The 19,426-nt window shown below is 34.4% G+C and overlaps 1 protein-coding gene and 1 pseudogene across 1 annotated transcript; both read right to left on the minus strand.

Annotated features, from left to right (window-relative positions):
* The window catches only part of LOC134841606 (uncharacterized protein DDB_G0283357-like), a 43,533-nt pseudogene extending 40,777 nt beyond the window's left edge, over nt 1-2,756 (minus strand).
* Nucleotides 2,757-4,528: 1,772 nt separating this feature from the next.
* LOC134841608 (uncharacterized) lies at nt 4,529-18,555 on the minus strand. The gene is made up of 9 exons (XM_063857635.1): nt 18,407-18,555; nt 16,288-17,054; nt 15,807-15,920; nt 12,308-12,403; nt 10,077-10,166; nt 6,328-6,435; nt 5,591-5,680; nt 5,235-5,330; nt 4,529-4,765 (listed from the first exon to the last, which is right to left on the minus strand). Exons 1-9 carry the CDS (start codon nt 18,553-18,555, stop codon nt 4,701-4,703), a joined length of 1,575 nt encoding a protein of 524 aa, XP_063713705.1. The 3' UTR covers nt 4,529-4,700.
* Between the last annotated feature and the right edge of the window lie 871 nt (nt 18,556-19,426).

Genomic DNA, 19,426 nt, shown 5'->3' on the forward strand with positions numbered 1-19,426 from the left:
TTCGTTCCTTGTAACAAATCCATTATGGCACATAAGCTTCGTTCCACCAATTTGGAACGATTTATAAGAAGGATTAAATCTCCGCTTACGCGTTAATAGCGCGAATTATATCGCGCGTTAATTGTCCAAAATTGGTCAGAATGGCCAAAATGACAATCTTTAAACCCTCATAACTTTACGAAAACTGATCACAGCTGAAATATATTTTCAAATTTAAGCTCAGGGTAATAATACCTTTTGAATGATAAAAAAATTCAGTCAAAAATGGCTAGTTAAAAAGTCGGAATTTGTCTGAAGAAAAAAAAAACCCACACCGAGCCCAAATATTCCGTTACTTTCGTATCGAAAGTCGAACAACAAGACTGCTCTTATCAAGGCAAAACCTTGAATGTTCCCACTATCTTTTAAAGTCTGTGGAGCAGTAAAAAAATGAAAAAAAGTAAACGTAAAAAAATAAAACGAGAATTTTTTTTTAATTTGAGTCTTATTTTGTAAAAATCATACCCCCACACGCCATCTAAAGTGCAAAGTGATAATTTTCGCTCGTAGTAACATATCAATTATGGCAATTAATCTTCCTTCAATCAATTTGGGATAATTTCTATGACGGATTAAATCTCCGCTTATGCGCTAATAGCGCGAGTTATATCGCTCGTTAATTGTCCCATTTTGGCCAAAAAGGCAATTTTTAAACTCCCTTAACTTTACAAAAAATGATCACAGATGAAATATCTTTCCAATATTAAGCCCAGGACAACAATACTTTTTGAATGATATAATAAAAATTCTGTCCAAGTTGGCTAGGTAAAAAGTCGAAATTTGTCTGAAAAAAAAAACACTCCGAGCTTAAATATAATTCAAATGGCGATAACTGACTCCAGTTATATTTTGTCCAATTGAAACTTGATCGGCAAAATTAATCATTCCAAAGTGAACACGACTGCTCGTATCAGGGCGAAGCCCTGAATGTTCCGATTGCCTTTTAATGTTTATGGAGCAGCAGTAATAACATAAAAAAATTAAAAGAAATAAAATGAAATGAACATTTTTTTTTCTAAAATTTGAATTTTTTTATGAAAATCATCCCCCCACACGCCATATAAAGTACAAAAAGCTAGATTTCGTTCCTTGTAACAAATCCATTATGGCACATAAGCTTCGTTCCACCAATTTGGAACGATTTATAAGAAGGATTAAATCTCCGCTTACGCGTTAATAGCGCGAATTATATCGCGCGTTAAGTGTCCAAAATTGGTCAAAATGGCCAAAATGGCAATCTTTAAACCCTCATAATTTTACTAAAAATGATTACAGGTGAAATATCTTTTCAAATTTAAGCTCAGGGTAACAATACCTTTTGAATGATAAAAAAATTCAGTCAAAATGGCTAGTTAAAAAGTCGAAATTTGTCTGAAGAAAAAAAACCCACCCCGAGCACAAATATTCCGTTACTTTCGTATCGAAAGTCGAACAACAAGACTGCTCTTATCAAGGCAAAACCTTGAATGTTCCCACTATCTTTCAAAGTCTATGGAGCAGTAAAAACATGAAAAAAATTAAACGTAAGAAAATAAAACGAGAAATTTTTTTTAATTTGAGTCTTATTTTGTAAAAATCATACCCCCACACGCCAACTAAAGTGCAAAGTGATAATTTTTGCTCGTAGTAACATATCAATTATGGCAATTAATCTTCCTTCAATCAATTTGGGACGATTTCTATGACGGATTAAATCTCCGCTTATGCGCTAATAGCGCGAGTTATATCGCTCGTTAATTGTCCCATTTTGGCCAAAAAGGCAATTTTTAAACTCCCTTAATTTTAAAAAAAGTGATCACAGATGAAATATCTTTCCATATTTAAGCCCAGGACAACAATACTTTTTGAATGAGATAATAAAAATTCTGTCCAAGTTGGCTAGGTAAAAAGTCGAAATTTGTCTGAAAAAAAAACCACTCAGAGCTTAAATATTCCGTTACTTTCGTTACGAAAGTCGGAACAAGGAGGCAAACATTGTTCTAAATAAAACGTTATGGGACACAAATTCTATCACTTTGTTTTTTAAATAGCGTAAAGAAAAAACTAAAAATGTTTCATTTTTTGTTGCCCGTGTTTCAATAACTTTTTGGAAGCCAATTTTTTTTAAATCGGTGCTGAAGAGTCAAAGCAATCAAGGATTCGCCCTGATATTGCCTGATTATGCCCATCACATATTTTGCTTTTCTCAAACTCAGTGACACATTTCCACATAGTTCGCCCGTAATATCTTCAATGCAAAGCCCATCATATTTTTTGAGCGAAATGTGGGGCCTTACATACTTTGCCCTTTCCAAATTTCGTGGCGCATTTTACTTCTCACTCAGTTCGCTCTTAATACTTTACACACAAAGCCTTTCATAAACTTGCAGTGAAATATGGGGCATTACACATTTGCCCTTCCGATATATAAATGCCCATTTTGCTTCTCACAAAGTTCACTCTTGAGATCTTTTACACATAGTCTCGTCATATATGTGGGGCAAAATGTGTGAGAACCAAAATGTGCCACAAAATTTGAGAAGGACAAAAAGTGTGAGCGTAACGTGCCATATTCCAAATTAAAAGATGTATATTACAAAACGACGGAATTTTTTGGTATAAGGCAAAACGAATCAATTTGACAGCCAAAGTCAAGAAAAAGCGCTGAAGTTTGAGTCGAATAAACATGGACAACTAAATTACCTCAGTTCAATTTGAAACAAATCCTTGCCGTGCATTAAGAATTCGCGCAAACACACTCGCAGGGCAATTTGAAGTTTTCCGGATGGATAGCCAGCCTTCTTTGTGAACTTATTCTAAATGCATCCGTTGGCTTAAAAACAGCGAAAATATTAACCCGTTTAGTCGATTTTTTTTTGTTCCGACTCTCGGTACGAAAGTAACGGAATATTTGTGCTCGGGGTGGGTTTTTTTCTTCAGACAAATTTCTACTTTTTAACTAGCCTTTTTTCACGGAATTTTTTCATATCATTCGAAAGCTATTGTTGTCCTGAGCTCAAATTTGAAAAGATATTTCACCTGTGATCATTTTTCGTAAAGTTATGGGGGTTTAAAGATTGCCATTTTGGCCAATTTGGGACAATTAACGCGCGATATATTTCGCGCTATTAACGCGTAAGCTGAGATTTAATCCGTCTTAAAATCGTTCCAAATTGGTTGAAAGAAGCTTATTTGCCATAATTGATTTGTTAAAAGGAGCTAAATCTATCTTTTTGTACTTCATATGGCGTGGGGGAAGATGATTTTCATAAAAATTTCAAATTTTAGAAAAAATTTTTCATTTTATTTTATTACATTTATTTTTTTGATGTTTTTACTGCTCCATAAAACCTCAAAAGGCAGTCGGAACATTCAGGGCTTCGCCCTGATACGAGCAGTCTTGTTTGTTTTTCAAATTGCCTTCTACCGCAATCTTTTTAATTTTTCCATTACAAAACCAAAATCAGCTTTATCAACCATCTACTTTCTTAAAAATTTCTGCTATTCCATCCGGTTGCGACAATTGGAGATCAGTGAACAAAATAATGACTAAAGACTCCAAAAGCACCATAATCAGAGAAAAGTTAAGATACAGGTGACACATTGGTATGGTTTTTTCCTCATGGACAGCAAAATGGAAATTTACTTCAGCTAATTTCAGCGGTGGCGTCCCTATGACGGAAGGACTAATGTTGTAAAACGAATTTCAGCCAATCAGAATTGAGTATCCAGAAATTTCAAAGCGACCGATAAGTCAAAACTAGCAAGCAAACCCATGCCTTGAAAATTCAAATTGATCGACTGCAAATTTCATACATTGCCAGATTTATGCCGCATTGGAAAAAGTTATACTTGGAAGATTTAAACATTTAAAATTATGTTTATTTAATTGCTGCACAAATTGTACCGCAAAATTTAGCTGTACTGCTAAAATTCATTTTCTGCTACTTGTTCCAAACATGACTTGTGCCGAAAAAAAAGCGGTTTGAAACTTTTGAGTTTTTGTCCGATTTCGAGCAAGTTAAGCAAGCGAGCAGACTTGAAAGACATTGAAAAGTTTCCAAATTTTTTTTCCAGTTTCTAGAAAAAAGCAGTTTGAAAATTGTAAATTTTCAATCAATTTTGCACGAGTTAAGCGAGCGCGCAGACTTGAAAGACAGAGAAGTTTTCGAACAAATTTTCCAGTTTTGAGAAAGCGGTGAGAAACTTTTGAATTTTCGTCCAATTTCGTGCGAGGTAAGTGAGCGTGTAGGCTGATTAAAGATAGATGGTCGCAGACTAGTAGTAAACAAGCAGTGAAATTTTGATAAAGTCCTTAAAATTCTCATAAAATTAGTTTGCTAAATATTTAGCACCATTTTTGGACTAAACATTTTCTGAAAAATTTTTGCAAAAAAAATTATCAAAACTTTCTTTTTTTCTTTAATTTTTCGTGACTATTTTTTCCTACAAAACTGTTTTTCAAAATTCCTTTTTAATTATAAATTTTGAAAACTATAACGATTAAAGTTCAAATTATATAGCCCTCCGTAAGTATGGTTAATCTTCGTGCGAAGAACGACTTTGATTTTTATACTATTTTATCAAGCTTTATTAGTCGCTAGCTAAATTATTTTACAAATATTTGAGAAATGTTTTCAAGTATCAAAACGTTTGAGAATCATTTTCAATTGAATCACAAATCACACATTGCTTCCGTCATTTTCGTCAGATTTTACTTCATCGCCACTCTTTGCAACTGCAGTAGCTGAAATAACATTGAAAATAACAAACTTCCTTAGCATTTATTGTACACTATCTACTTTAATAACACTCTTTTCTTGCAATTATTAAACGATGTAACTTGTCGCCCAATGGCGGATCTATGTTTTCTCGTGTTTTCTCGAGGGAGGATCGGATTTTCAAAAAACTCAGTTTTTGATTTTTTGAAAAGATCGCATTTTTTTTAGGTCGTCTAAATTGATTTTTTGAGTTCTTTTAAAATATAATAAGGACCCTATCAGTTTGACAAACGTTTTCGAAGACACACTGGTCTTGGACAACTTTTGGAAAATTTTTGAAAAGCTTAAATTTTTGCCAAAGGAGTTTTTAGAAAAGTTGTAGGGCCAGTCGGTCAAAATGGATGTTGTAAAATAAATCCGAAAGGGGACTCTTTGGGTGGTGAGAGGATCGAATCCCTGAGGGGGGGGGGGGGCGTCCATTTGAATCTATGTTACCGATTGAGTCTATGTTGTAGACGTTGATGGTGATGTTTGTTCCATTCAGTGGTTCTTCGTGGGGCATTTCAATACTGGCATTGAAGCCAGGCAATTCTGAATAAGAACGAAAACAAAAACTGTTTTTGTACAAAGTTACCTACATCTTTTATCGACCCTAAAAAAACTCAAATTCTAATTTATGGTGGTGCCAGCATCCAGTTCGTTATGATTAAACTCATTTGATTATAAAAACCTGAGTATTCATTTTAACTTGCTGTACATAAAGATATCAAAACACGTGACCCAATAATAGTAGCCTTTTAAAAAAGAGAGAAAGAAAATGACCACTGAATTAAGAGACTTTGGGCACTAACCATGAGATAAGTTTGATATAGTGATAGTCGTGTCATTAGCAGAGCTGTTCAGAGCCACCTGTTTCGCCATGTGTTCGCACAGACTCATATCTGAAACAGCAATAAGTGTGGGCTGAAAACTTTTCGTCTCGAAACTAAAGTATCATAGAAAATCCTGAACTGTTATTAGATTTATTTGAAAAACAAATTCAATTAATATATCGTTTTGCATTTAATTTCAACTTATCATCAATGTATATTGTAACAAATCTAACTTAAATTTCAAAAAGTCTACATACTGACAACAATCCTAACATTATATTTCAAAAGTAATAATTCAATTTTAAAAAAATGCATTTAATTTAAATCCAATAATCTATGCTTCCAAATTATTTACCCAAAATTACTCAGTAAATGCAAAACTTTTTGAATAAAATCGAAATTTTTATTCTCAATTCGAGCCATGTTCAAGTATAAGTGGGTTTGTGGCAGGAACAACGATTTCTTTCCGCTAAATTTGGGCCTCAATAGCAAAAATGTGAGCCACTTTTTCTCAACATTGAGAAAAATTGGATTTTTTTAACATCCGAAACCCGACAGGAATGTTCGAAGGAACTTCAACATTTTTCAAAATGACATAGACAAAGTTGAAAAAATAAAAACAACCGAAGGCAAAGCTTCTCCCCGCTTTCAGTAGTCGGAACAAGACAATGAGGCTGGAATTAAATTTGGTAGATAACAAAAACTTTAGGAAATACCGTTGGATGTGACGTTGAAAAAGTTGGTGGTAATTGTGCCCTGTGAACCCATCTTGTCTTTCAGTAGGGGGAGATCCACTTTGAGTTGCCTCCTTCCGGAAGGAAATTCTAAAAGATTAGCCACTTTCATAAGAACTCATCTTCTGCTAATATTAATCCAAGGACGCCGTATATTGATCAATTAACTTTTATTCTTACTAATGATATCATAACTGTTGCGAATTTATTATAGTTAGGAACTTTTCTAGCATTTGAAATTTTTACTATCTCTTGATACTCCTAACAAGAAACCATTATTTAAAAGAGTTTTTTGTGTTCCACGTAGTTTTACTCTTTCAGCCACTCGGATTGGAGAAAATATTGTTAATGAAAACTGGTCAACAGAATTGATGTTGAAAGTTTTAAGAAAGCACAGAAAAAGGTTTGAATAAGGAAAAAACAAAATCTCGCGTGAGGTGAGTCTAATTTTTTTTTCAACTTTCTCGTTTTTTGTGAAAGCCTGGATGGGAGGTTGGAATGGTCTTAAAATATATTAATGCCTTCAGCTGAAAAACTAAAAAAAAAAGTTAATTCACCAGAAACAAAGTTACTAGATGCTAAGGAAATCACTTTGTACTTAGCATAGCGCGTTGAGGTTTTTTCCCTTTCTTTTGATTTTAGATTTTTTCGCATTTCTTTGGATTTTTAAAAAAAATCAATTTCTAAATTTCTTAATGTTTTTTAAAAACTCTTTCATTGATGATAAAGGGCAGTCGGGAACATTCAGGGCTTTCCCATGAAACAAGATTTCTTATTCAGCGTTTAGATCCAACAAATAATGATTTACGAAAATCTTCATTGCTTCAATCATTGTACGACTCATGAAACCGCGTCGAAAAACAGTTAGAAATATGAAACATTTTTCAAATTGAAATTTAAATTTTTGCAGGAAAAATTAGGAAAAGCAAAATTTAACACACGATGTCTCACTCAAGTTGTAACATACATTTATGTAGCATCTAGCGGGTCTTCAAAAACCCCACCCTCCCCTAAACTCCTTCAAATTAATTCTCGAAACTACAAATCAAGAAAATTGAACAAGGGGAGTTTCATTACGAAATATTAATGTGAACCAAAAACACTTCAAATTTCCTTTTTTTTTTTTAAAAAAAATAATTCTTGCAAACGTTCAAAATTGTGGATTAAATTTGGTGCATATTATGTCAAGTATCTGATTTTTTACTGCACATATAATAGGTTGATTTAATTTGTTTTTGGTTTTATTAACTTTTAAAACCAGCCATTTTTTTGAAAAAGTTCAAAACAAAATGATCCTTTGAAATTTTTCTAAATTTGATACAGTGCTGATGTATTTGCTATCATTTCCGCCAAGCTGAAACAAATTAACCGATGATTAACTAGCCTCAATTGGAGCTATATCAAGTTATTTCGCTCATAATAGTTGTTATTTCAATGCATAATAGTTTATAAAAAACTATTATGCATTGAAATTTAAAGCTCTCTGGGGGTCCATTTTAGTTTTTTGAGACTCCAAACATTTCATGTGAAAATAGCCAGTTGCGGATCTAGGATCTTCTCGAATTTCGAAATTTTATCGACCTTTTTTTTTAGGTCGACCTAATTGATTTTCGGAGCTCTTAGAAATCACTACAAAGACCCTATTTTGACCAAATTTTCTGCGGCGCAGGCAAAATTTTGAAAAAAAACAGGCCAAAAAAAAAGCTTTTTGGGCACTTTTTGGAAACTGTTGACATCAAAATCACGTTTTTTTTGGCGCTCGCCTCCCCTTCAAATTTAGTATTAATTGGCGCCAAAGGCGCCTTTATAAAAAATTTAGGGACCGTCAGCCAAAAATGGAAATCTTAAAGATCGTCAGGGGTTCAAATCTTGAGGGAACGGGGAGGCGTCCCCCCCCCCCCCCTAAATCCGCTGGGAAAATAGTTCGGATTTCAAGATTTTCAGGAAAATGTAATCGTCATTATCAATCATCACAAAAAAAATTGGCGGAAAGAAAACACCTCATAACATAAATATTTTTCGTGCTCGTCGAAAGTTTTCGTTTTTGGGTATTTGCACAATTTATTGAAAGTATGCGGATGTTTGCCAAAGAATAGTTTTTCAGCCGCTTCTGCAAGAAAAACTTGCGCAACCGCTTCTTTCGATTGAGCTTTTCATCTCAAATTTGATGAGTAGATTTTAAGAAAACTCAAAAAATTCTCGATTAACACAACCTGAGAATTAGCACGGTAATTATCGAGTAACGTCGAAAAAAATCCAAAAAACAGTCAAAAATAAGAGCGAAAGTTTTGGAGAATTTGAAAAGATTTTCCAGGCAAATTTTAAGGCGTATCCGCTTAAGCGCAGAGGCTTCCCACATTAAACTCTTGATATCAGACTCGGCTGGGTAGTTTTCGAAAACAAATTTCAAAAAACAGACTGGGAATCAAATCATTAACTTTTCTGAAGTCTTTCTTTTTTGTCGGAAACGGGTCAAAAGTTTCAAAAAAAGGGTCAAAAAATCACATTTTGATTTTTTCGAGGGTCTTAATTTAAAAAAAAACAGTTTGGGCGTAGAAATTTATGCAGCGGAGCTTCTTACAACACGTTCTATCCATTGAACACAAAAACTACGATTCGTGATAATAGTTTTTCAAAAAAGTAAGAAACGTTTGAAAAATGGTCAGAAAATCACAGTTTTGGTTTTTTTCGATAGTCATAACTTTTCGCGTTATAAAGTTTTGGCGTAGACAGCTTATACAAGGAAGCTTTCCACAACCCGTCCTTTTGATCGAAATCAAAAATTCAGATTTGAGACAGTGGTTTTCGAGAAAAAAAAGTTTGAAAAAACATTCAAAAAGTCACAATTTTGATATTTCCGAGGGGTCATAACTTTTCATGTACAAAAAAAATTGAGTGTAGCCGCTTTTGCATGGGAAGTTCTCGCAATCCGCCCTGTCGATTGAAATAAAAACTCAGGTTTGAGAGGGTATTTCTTGAGAAAATGTATAAAAAATATCAAAAACATGGGTCAAAAACCCACCACACTTTTTCGAAGGCTGTAGAAAAAGGGATAAGGTAAAAAGAAACAAAAGAAATAAGCAGGCACACAGGGGAGTAGAAGGATTTTCCATTGTTGCCACTTTTTGAAAATCGGTAGAGCAGTTTTTGAGAAAAACTTAAAATTTTCAGAAGATAGAAAATTTTTGCCAAAGCGTCCGAAAAAATGAAGTAATTAAAAAAAACGATCCCAAGAATTTTATTACTATCTGTTTTTATCGAACAGAAAAATCTTGGCAAACATGCCAAGCAAGAAATTTGAAGTCCAAATTGGCAACTGAACAAAACTTACGAAGCGGAAACAACGCCGACATTCTTTGAACAGACACCAGTTGAGCCGAAAAAAAACTGATTTTGATGTCCCCCTGAAACTACACTGTAGTAACAAGTACCCACCTGCAAGTGATTCAACTGCTGTATGCCAGCTGCAAAAGATTGAACTGATTTTGTTAAACGAGTAGTTAACCCAATAAAATTCTACATTCCGAGTAGATAACGCTTCCTAATCGCAAGCGTAATTATATATTGGTGCCGAGGCGCCATAAAAAAAGATTTAGGGTTTGTCAACCGATAAATGGATGTCGTAAAATTGGACATGGCCAGGCACCCATGACCACCCCGCATTTAACTACATCCCCCGCACCTTTCCTAACAATAATCATCTTGAAAACAAGAAGAAAATTTATTTCAACCTGTCGAAATATTGCTGGTATTGACAGTACGGTCTGAGGACGCATTCAACGCTGCAGCATGTCTTGAGATCTCACGAGTCAAATCCAGTACTGAAAACAAAGAAGATACATGACATGCCTTGTGAATACGACGTCTCGAATTCTCAATTTAATAACAGGGTTATCATCAAGAAACATGCCACAGTAGTTTAGAAAAAAATTGCGGTGGGCAAAACCAAACTTTGATTACAAGTAAGTTGACCCAATTAATGGATTCGAAATGATGAAATATGTTAAGGCACGCAATTTGCTGCATGTAAAGTAAGAATACGATTTCAACATTTTTCGAAATACCAAATTTCGCCGTTTTTTTTGAAATGAGTAAACGCTAGTCATTATAGGCATAACTGAAGTTATTGCCTACTCGAGACCGGTTTATAACAGTAGATTTTTCTAAGATGTACACTTCTATAGTAGTTATTCCCATCAATAAAAAAATTAGATAGGCCATTTATGTGTCAGACCAGTAACACTGGTATAGCGCAGTAGCGTGCGTGCGCAGGAATTTTTGACGGGGGAGGGGCGGTTTTTTCGAAACGTTTTGTCGACTTTTTGTAGGTAAGCTCTTTTGAAACTTTCAAGCTCAGTAGAATCCCCAAGATGACCAATCATACTTAGACAAATTTTCTGAACAGCATTTTTTCGGGAACCGTTTGGAAAAAAATGGCAACTAGAAACGAGGCGGCAGTCAGAGTTCGGCAACAAAACTTAAGTACTTTTGAATGTCTGAAGTAAATGAAAAAATTTTTGTTCTTCAGCTTTAAAGCAAAAAAAAACAAAGGAATCTATACAACGTCAGGGCTATTAAATTTAGAAACTGCAGGAGTAAATAAAAATCAGTTGCAACTATTATGAACAAAAAATTTCAAGATGTGGCAACTAAACCGACAAAACAAGCAGACAAATAAAAGTCCGATAATTCAATTTTTACCGGACATTTGTTTTCAATTTCATACATCCGGCCGGGACTCGAACCCTATATATAGGGTTCATCGCAGTCATTCTTGTTTTTTTTTGATAAAAAACAACAAAGTTGAAAAAAAAAAAGATCGAACAAATTTGTGAAGGTCTAGAGCAGGAGCCAATCCCGAATCTGGGTGAACGGGCGGAACAACTTGTATGTTACAGGTGCGGATATAAGATTTGCTCGATGGCACGGATTACTATAAAAATTCAAAACTATTGTCAACATTTTTTTAATTCGACCAAATTGACTTTACGAGTGTTTTTTTCATATACATGGGTTCGAGTCAATGGGTTCTATATATCTGGGTACAAAGGCAACCCCGTTACCTCTAGGCCAAATGGGAAGGAGTATCGAAGTGGTTTAGGTTCAGTAACAAAGCAACTTCACAATTTCTTACAGATTTAAACGACAAGTTGTTTATGGGGGGAAAGCCTTGTTCTCGATTACGAGACGCTTGCTCTCGCGAGTGTAATCATGTAAAAGTTATTGATGACGACAGCTTAAACATAAAAAATATATTACCTGTAATTGTTTTTCGCCACGTTATGAGGCTTTGTAAACTGCTAGTTTGGTATAATTAACACGCGATATACTTCGTGGTATTAACGCGCCACATCGTTCCAAAGTGATATTAGGAGTTTTTCTGTTTGCTGAAAGCTCACCAAAAACTTTTGAGCCGGAATTATTCACAGCATTTGCTACGCACTAAGAGAAAGTTGCATAATTGCACATAATAATTATCATAAATTCACCAAATAAGCATTTGCAAACCCCCATAACTTCACAAAAAATAACGAAGTCATATCTTTACTGACTTGAGCTCAGCCATTGATATATTTCAGATGACATGAACAATTTTGTCAAAAACGGTTAATTAGAAAATTGAGCTTGGTCAGAACAAAAAAAATTTCCGAGTATTCGAAATTCAGAACAAAAATTCCAGCACATGGTTTTGTCGCAAGATGTGATGATTTTCCTCAAATTAGCACTTACAGGCAACTGCTATCCTCTATTGTTCAGAATACGAACACTTTTGGTAAAATTCAAAATCAGCATATACCAAAACCAGCATATTACAAAATTAGTCTAAAACATAAATCTTGCTCAAAATTCCTTTAATTTAATGTAAGGACAGCAAAAATATGTTCAAACTACTTCTTAACGTAAACGACGATTAATTCTAAAAGGCAAAGCGTCTGGTATTGTTAACTTGAAGTACACTAACTGGCTGCTGTTATGTTGCTCGAGTTTATGTCTTCTCCTTCAGCAGACTTATTCATCGGAGGCACTTGAGGCATTTGTAGGTCAATGACTGACGAATCTGAAAAATATGATAGCAATGAAAAAAATTTCTGAGAACAAAATCTCTCGTATTAGGTCAAATCCTGAATGGTCTGACTGTTATGTCAACCCGGTTATACAAAACGTGATTTTCAAAAATAAACTGTAGCGTCAAAGACCATATTTTACGTAAAAATTATGAAAAAAGAAATGTCTTTTTTAAAATTGAGCTCAAGACATCAATGCTTATCCGATGGCTCAAAAACCTTCATTCAAAAATGGCTAGTTACAAAATTCTATTTAAGTCTGAAAAAAATGCTGAAACCATTAAAAAAAAACTTTTTCTTTTTTTGGGAAACCTATTATCCCACGCCCAAAATAAACAAGACTGCTCGTATCAGGGCGAAGCCCTGAATGTTCAGACTGCCTTTTAATGTTTATTGAGCAGCAGTAATTAATAAAAAAAATTAAATGAAATAATATAAAATGAATTTTTTTTTTAAAATAAGAAATTTTTTATGAAAATCATCCCCCAACACGCCATATAAAGTACAAAAAGATAGATTTCGTTCCTTGTAACAAATCAATTATGGCAAATAAGCTTCATTCAACCAATTTGGAACGATTTATAAGACGGATTAAATCTCCGCTTACGCGTTAATAGCGCGAATTATATTGCGCGTTAATTGTCCCAAATTGGTCAAAATGGCAATCTTTAAACCCTCATAACTTTAGGAAAAATGATCACAAGTGAAATATCTTTTCAAATTTAGGCTAAGGACAACAATAGTTTTCGAATGATATAAAAAAAAATCCGTCAAAAATGGCTAGTTAAAAAGTCGAAATTTGTCTGAAGAAAAAAAACCCACCCCGAGCACAAATATTCCGTTACTTTCGTTTCGAAAGTCGGAACAATTATAAACTGATATATCTTGCATCAACTGACAAACTATTTTTAGACAATTAGTGTTTCTCAATTCAATTAAAAATGGTGACTTAGCTGGATTTATGCACCACTTACGAGTAGTAAGAACGCAATATATCGTTCAAACTGCAATTATTTTAGCAAAATTTATCACATATAATACATCTTTTAGGACATCAATATCTTCTAGGCCGTATAAAAAGTTCTGTTACAACTTTGTTTGAAAAATTTCAAAGAAATATCTCTAGTAGCTAATGATAAATTTTGCAAAAACAAATATTTATCCGAGGAGCTAGTGATGAAAGCCGACTCATTTCTATGTACAAATAATGGAAATCGAAGTCTTGACTGTTTCGACTGCCTTTCAGCGTCCGTCTATTAAAAAGTTTTTGATCTAAATTGCTTTTCAAATAGGTGCGAAATTTTTTCAAAGCTATTTTTTACTTTTGCTATTCTAAGTGCAGAAGATATATTTTGCGTTTGGTTACATATTAATACGAGCAAATCACATGCCCTAATTGTTCCGACTTTCGATACAAAAGTAACGGAATATTTGAGCTCGGGGTGGGTTTTTTTTTCTCAGACAAATTTTGACTTTTTAACTAGCCATTTTTGACGGAATTTTTTAAAATCATTCAAAAGGTATTGTTGTCCTGAGCTTAAATATGAAAAGATATTTCACCTTTGATCATTTTTCGTAAAGTTATGAGGGTTTAAAGATTGCCATTCTGACCAATTTGGGTTAATTTACGCGCGATATATTTCGCTCTATTAAAGCGTAAGCGGAGATTTAATCCGTCTTTGAACTCGTTCCAAAATGGTTGAAAGAAGCATATTTGCCATAATTGATATGTTACAATGAGCGAAATCTATTCTTATGTACTTTATATGGCGTGTGGGGGGATGATTTCATAAAAAAAATTCAAATTTTAGAATTTTTTTTTCATTTTGTTTTATTTCATTTAATTTTTTGATGTTACTACTGCTCCACAAACCTTTTAAGGCAGTCAGAACATTCAGGGCTTCGCCCTGATACGAGCAGTCGTGTTCAATTTGGAATGATTTAATATGCTGTTTACGCTTCAATGGGACGAAATTTTGCTGGGTCATTATTGTTCCGACTTTCGATACGAAAGTAACGGAATATTTGTGCTCGGGGTGGGTTTTTTTTCTTCAGACAAATTTCGACTTTTTAACTAGCCATTTTTGACGGAATTTTTAATAATCATTCGAAAGGTATTGTTGTCCTGAGCTCAAATTTGAAAAGATATTTCACCTGTGATTATTTTTCGTAAAGTTATGGGGGTTTAAAGTTTGCCATTTTGACCAATTTGGGACAATTAACGCGCGATGTATTTCGCGCTATTAACGCGTAAGCGAGATTTAATCCGTCTTAGAAATCATTCCAAATTGGTTTTACGAAGCTTATTTGCCATAAATGATTTGTTACAAGTAGCGAAATCTATCCTTTTGTACTTTATATGGCGTATGAGGGAATGATTTTCATTAAAAAAATTCAAACTTTAGCAAAAAAAACTTCATTTTTATTTTTTTATTTTTTAATGTTATTACTGCTCCATAAACCTAAATAGGCAAACGGAACATTCAGGGCTTCGCCCTGATACGAGCAGTCTTGTTTCAATTAGAATTGCCGTAATCAAAGCAGTCATAAATTCAATCCCCCGTAACTTTGGAAAAAATGGTCTCACGTAAAATTTCCTTTTGATTCTAAATTTTGGAAATTAATAACTTCAAAATGGCAGAGAAGAATCCGACTAAATTAGCCAGTTAAAAAATAAATTTATTTGGAGAAAAAGCCACCCCAGCATACATACTCATCATTTTCTCATCAAACCTAGGAGAAAAAAGAACATGATAACATGAGTTCTACTACAGGGTCGTTTTTTCTTTGGTTTTTTGAGGTCGACTCTATGGCACTTTAACGCTTCAACCAATAGTATGCATTAACTCGAAGTTCATAGCCAGTTACTTGCTACTTCGTGGAACTTTTTAACAAACGCTTTTAGGTTACGGTGAACTGTATTTGATTTTCATGACATCTCATTTTCATTGTCGAAATGCTTGACTCGAAAGTTTTACGGAATAATGCAATTTTCTTTGCATGCACTCACTCGCACAATGTTGCCAATTATGCAAATTCCATTGAAAAAAGTGGACTGAGAATATAAAATTATAAAACTACGTTTGCAAGCTCGCTTTTGTAGTCATTGCAAAGAATTTCAAAAGGAAATTTGTACCAATTTTTTTTCAACAAAAAATATTTAAAAGTTTTCAGTTTTCAAAGAAATCAAATGATAGACTCGTCGACTGAAATATTATTTCAATTTGATCATTTGCATCGACTTTGCTAAAATTGCCTCAAACCGATAACATGAAGCGTAATTTTTCGCACTCCGTATCACAACTCGAAGGTCTTAAATATGATACCCAGGAATATATATTTCCCACTTTCTTCGAATGTCGGAACAACAATGATTTCAGATTGAAGTTCACTCACCATTAAAATTTCCATTTTTCGATTTCCAAAACTGCGGAAGCGACGAAAGATTCATCAAATGCCACTTCAGGTTTCTCAGGAAACTGATTTTGGATTCCTCCTCAATAGCGTCTTCTAAAAGAGAAAAAATAACCAGTTTATGAAATTTGTCCTCATTATCTCAAGCCAAACATTCAGCCTAAAAGGGCTTTAATCTTCAAGCCAGGCGCGGAAGTTGATCCATTCACTGACCAAGCGTTTGGAAAAAAATCAATGCCAAGTTGTGGTTTACTAACTAAGTAATTTTCTCCTATGATACATTTTTTATTAGCACCCTTCAAAAGGCACTCAAAGTTATTATTTTAGCACAACAAAAATATTTCCACCTTTCGAAAATGTTAATATTTGATTATAAATGCCAGTAAAAACTGATTATCAAAAAGCGGCGCTGTTACAATCTGATGGCCAATTTTTTCAGAAGTCTAAATGAAAGGCAACTTACTTATGACATTGAACGCAGTGTCGTCAGCAACTGTTCGGTTGTTCAAGTTTGGACCGATTGCCGAAATGAAGGATTTACTACTTTTTCTGGTAAAACATTTTGGCTTGATTATCAGGTAAAAAATAACGATCTGTATTAGCAGAATACATAGCGTTGTAACCAAAAGTATCATAAGTTTTGCGTTCTCCGTCCCATTTTGCTCGATCAAAGAACAAAATGAGAGCAAGTATTCCTCGTCACGAGACAGTTTCTCGGTCAGAGCGGCAGCGTCTAGATAACTGTCAATCGGACAAACAAATCGTGATTTCACTTCGCCCATCCAATCCGACAGTACCACAATAGTTCCTTCCATTTCCAAGTTTGGAATAAAAGACACCACTATATTTGATGATATCGATTTTGAATTCGTATTTTCCGTTTTCATTTCATCGAAAGAGTTCGACACAAAAGAAGCGTCGTGAACCATGAAGCTCGGAACTTTTTGCACCTCAGTCAGAACTTCGCTTCCACACTCGTTGGACTTGGTTTCACTTTCAGGAATCTCTTCGATGATGTTTATTTTGTCCTGATCAGGTATACTGATTGTTAGACTTTGACACGAAGCATCGATGGTTCCACAATGAGGCAATGGGCAAATGGTCAGTGTGAAAGTGTCGTCTTTTCTGTATGGCGACTTCAGGGCGATGCCTTTAAGATTTTCGGCATCTGTTGGTTTAAGAGGCGAATGAAGAAACAGCAGGAACGTTTCTCCGTACATGGGGTGATCTCTGAAACAAAGGCAGTAAAAATGTTCAAATGTACCGAATAAGAACCTAACAACATTAATCATTTTTTATATATTAAAATGACGAAAGTGTATTTTGTTGATGGTGCCTTTTATCGAGGGCCGTCTTTCAATTTTTGCTGCAAGGTGGATGATATTAATTTCTGAAAAAATACATTCTTATTTGTCCTGAAAATTTGTGAGAAAAAAGGCAAAAAATTGTCAAATTAGACAAGTACCACAAAACTCCGACCTCAAATTTTTGCAAGAGGCGTGTGTACCCTAAGCATCGAGAGCAGTAGCGTTCCGAGGGTTCATGGGAGGGGTGATTAACGTCAAGCAAAGGGCGGTTAGAAAAATGTTTTTCTCTTGTTCTTTTTGTGCTTTCATAACAACAGTAAAACAAAATTGTGTTTCTTGTAACTATTGATTATTGAGAACGGCATTTTTTCCCCAATATCAGACTTGGTAAATTTACAAATTACTGAACTTTCAGTTGTAGTTGTAAATGACTGTTTAAATTGGAAAAAAACACAGTCTCTAGAAAGTAAGCCAAAAAAACTCTATCAGTTAGAAAAATAGCGTTTAAAAAAATAGAAAATGAACCGACGGAAATGAGAACGAAACCACGAACCCGAAAAAAATTAACATAAAAAATTTAAAATTTGAAAAAATAACTACAATGTAAAACGGGTTTTACCTAATTACTATTGAAACTACAGAGTTTTCAAGAAATTGAGCATGTCAGAAGATGAAGGAGTCCAGGAGATATGAAATGAGTCCTGTGAACAAAGTTGTTTACGGGTAAAAAAAAGTCTAGTCCCCGGTTGCAATACACTTGCTTATCGCAAGGGTGAACATATACTTGGAAACTGATTCATTGTTACTATTATCTTATTATCAAAACGCTCAAAACGTCATTTTAAGCTTGTTTTTTTTTTAAATTTACCTTTGGAAAATCTAAGTGGTCGACCTGAAAAAGTCGATAAAACTTTCAAATTTTTTCAAAAACCGCCCCCTAGAAAGATTTCTGCTCATGTTACTGGTCAGGAGCAGGCTGTTAATAGCATAATCAATGAATGAAGTAAAATTTTGATGGCTTTTCTGACGCTGTTCTTCGAAGTTCGATCTAATTTGGTTTGAAAAATTACATCAGACGCAAAAAAAAATAATATTTGAACACCTGGTTTTTTCATTTTTTTTGTTTTTGCGGCAATAACTGTCATGAGATATGTCTGTGCTATTTGAGGAATCAGCATTTGAAATTGATTGAACACTTTATGCTCTTAGTTACAACGCTCTGAGCAAGAAAAAATGAATTTAGGATGCACAAAGAACCCAAAACAAATTATTTACTTGTCGTGACTGCTATAGATGACCTTGAACCCGTTTGCACTTGCAATCATAGCTGGCTGCAGACTCAAATCCAGAAGCACAGTCCAGAAGGGCTCCCTCTGTTTGGGCAGTGGGTCCAGCAACAGAGAGTAGGAGATATTCTTGAACATGTTCTGGGTAGACCTTGGGTAACAGAAGCGGGAATTGAAGATGGGAGAATCTGGAATGCGGTCTGTGGACACTACAGTTGCACACTGAAATGGGGAAACGTTGAATTTTCCTTCCTTAATGAAAATTTTGGATTAAAATTTGTCAAAAAAGTCTATTTTGTCTTTCTATTTTTTCCATTATACGGCATTAAGCTTGTTGTTTCCATTAAAAATCTGTAAGCTTCACTCTTGTTTTCAATTATTTCCAGCCGCAATAAAATTCAAACACGTTGAGTAAGTATTTAGCCACTCATGAATTACTGCTTACAATTTTGAAGGAGAGGTCCCTGTAAAAGCCTGTTGTGAAAAAGTGTTCCCACATCAGACAAATGGCATATAGTTATTAATTTAACGATAACTACGAACGCTGATCGGAAATTTTTTCCACCAAGTAACCAACACCACACTTAAACAACCGCAGCTCACCTTTAAAGCTTTTTATTAAACGTCGCGCGAGGGACCACTATTCCATACTTGTAACCAGAAAAAAAAACGAAATGGTAGTAAATATGGCATTGAAAGCCATTTTGAACTTCTCCAGCGGTGCTGAATTTCCTGAATGACATTTGGATGAATTTTCTGCACCGAGCTATGTTTTTTGGTGCATTTGTGAATGGTTTAGACCAAAAATTGCGTTTTTTGGCGCGCGCTTCCCTCAAACTATTTTAGATAGGCGCCCAAGGAGGTTTTAGCATTTGTTGTCTCAGTCAGTCAAAAAAGGCTGTCGTAAATTAATTTAAAAAAAGCAGTTGAACCCTTTGGAAAAATTTGTCAACCAGAGATGAGAGGGAGGGCGATTCTGACAAATTTTTGAACTGCTAATCACATTTTT

The sequence above is a fragment of the Symsagittifera roscoffensis genome, chromosome 3 (assembly GCF_963678635.1).
Source record: "Symsagittifera roscoffensis chromosome 3, txSymRosc1.1, whole genome shotgun sequence".
Classification (NCBI taxonomy): Eukaryota; Metazoa; Xenacoelomorpha; order Acoela; family Convolutidae; genus Symsagittifera; species Symsagittifera roscoffensis.

What these genes read in the sequence shown, in the direction of transcription:
- LOC134841608 (XM_063857635.1), bottom strand. Translation starts at nt 18,555, where the DNA reads ATGTTCAAGAATATCTCCTACTCTCTGTTGCTGGACCCACTGCCCAAA. An exon ending in GAAAAATGGAAATTTTAATG is followed by an intron (nt 12,404 to 15,806) that starts GTGAGTGAACTT and finishes CATATTTTTCAG; the next exon opens with ATTCGTCAGTCATTGACCTA. An exon ending in GAGCAACATAACAGCAGCCA is followed by an intron (nt 10,167 to 12,307) that starts GTTAGTGTACTT and finishes CTTTGTTTTCAG; the next exon opens with TACTGGATTTGACTCGTGAG.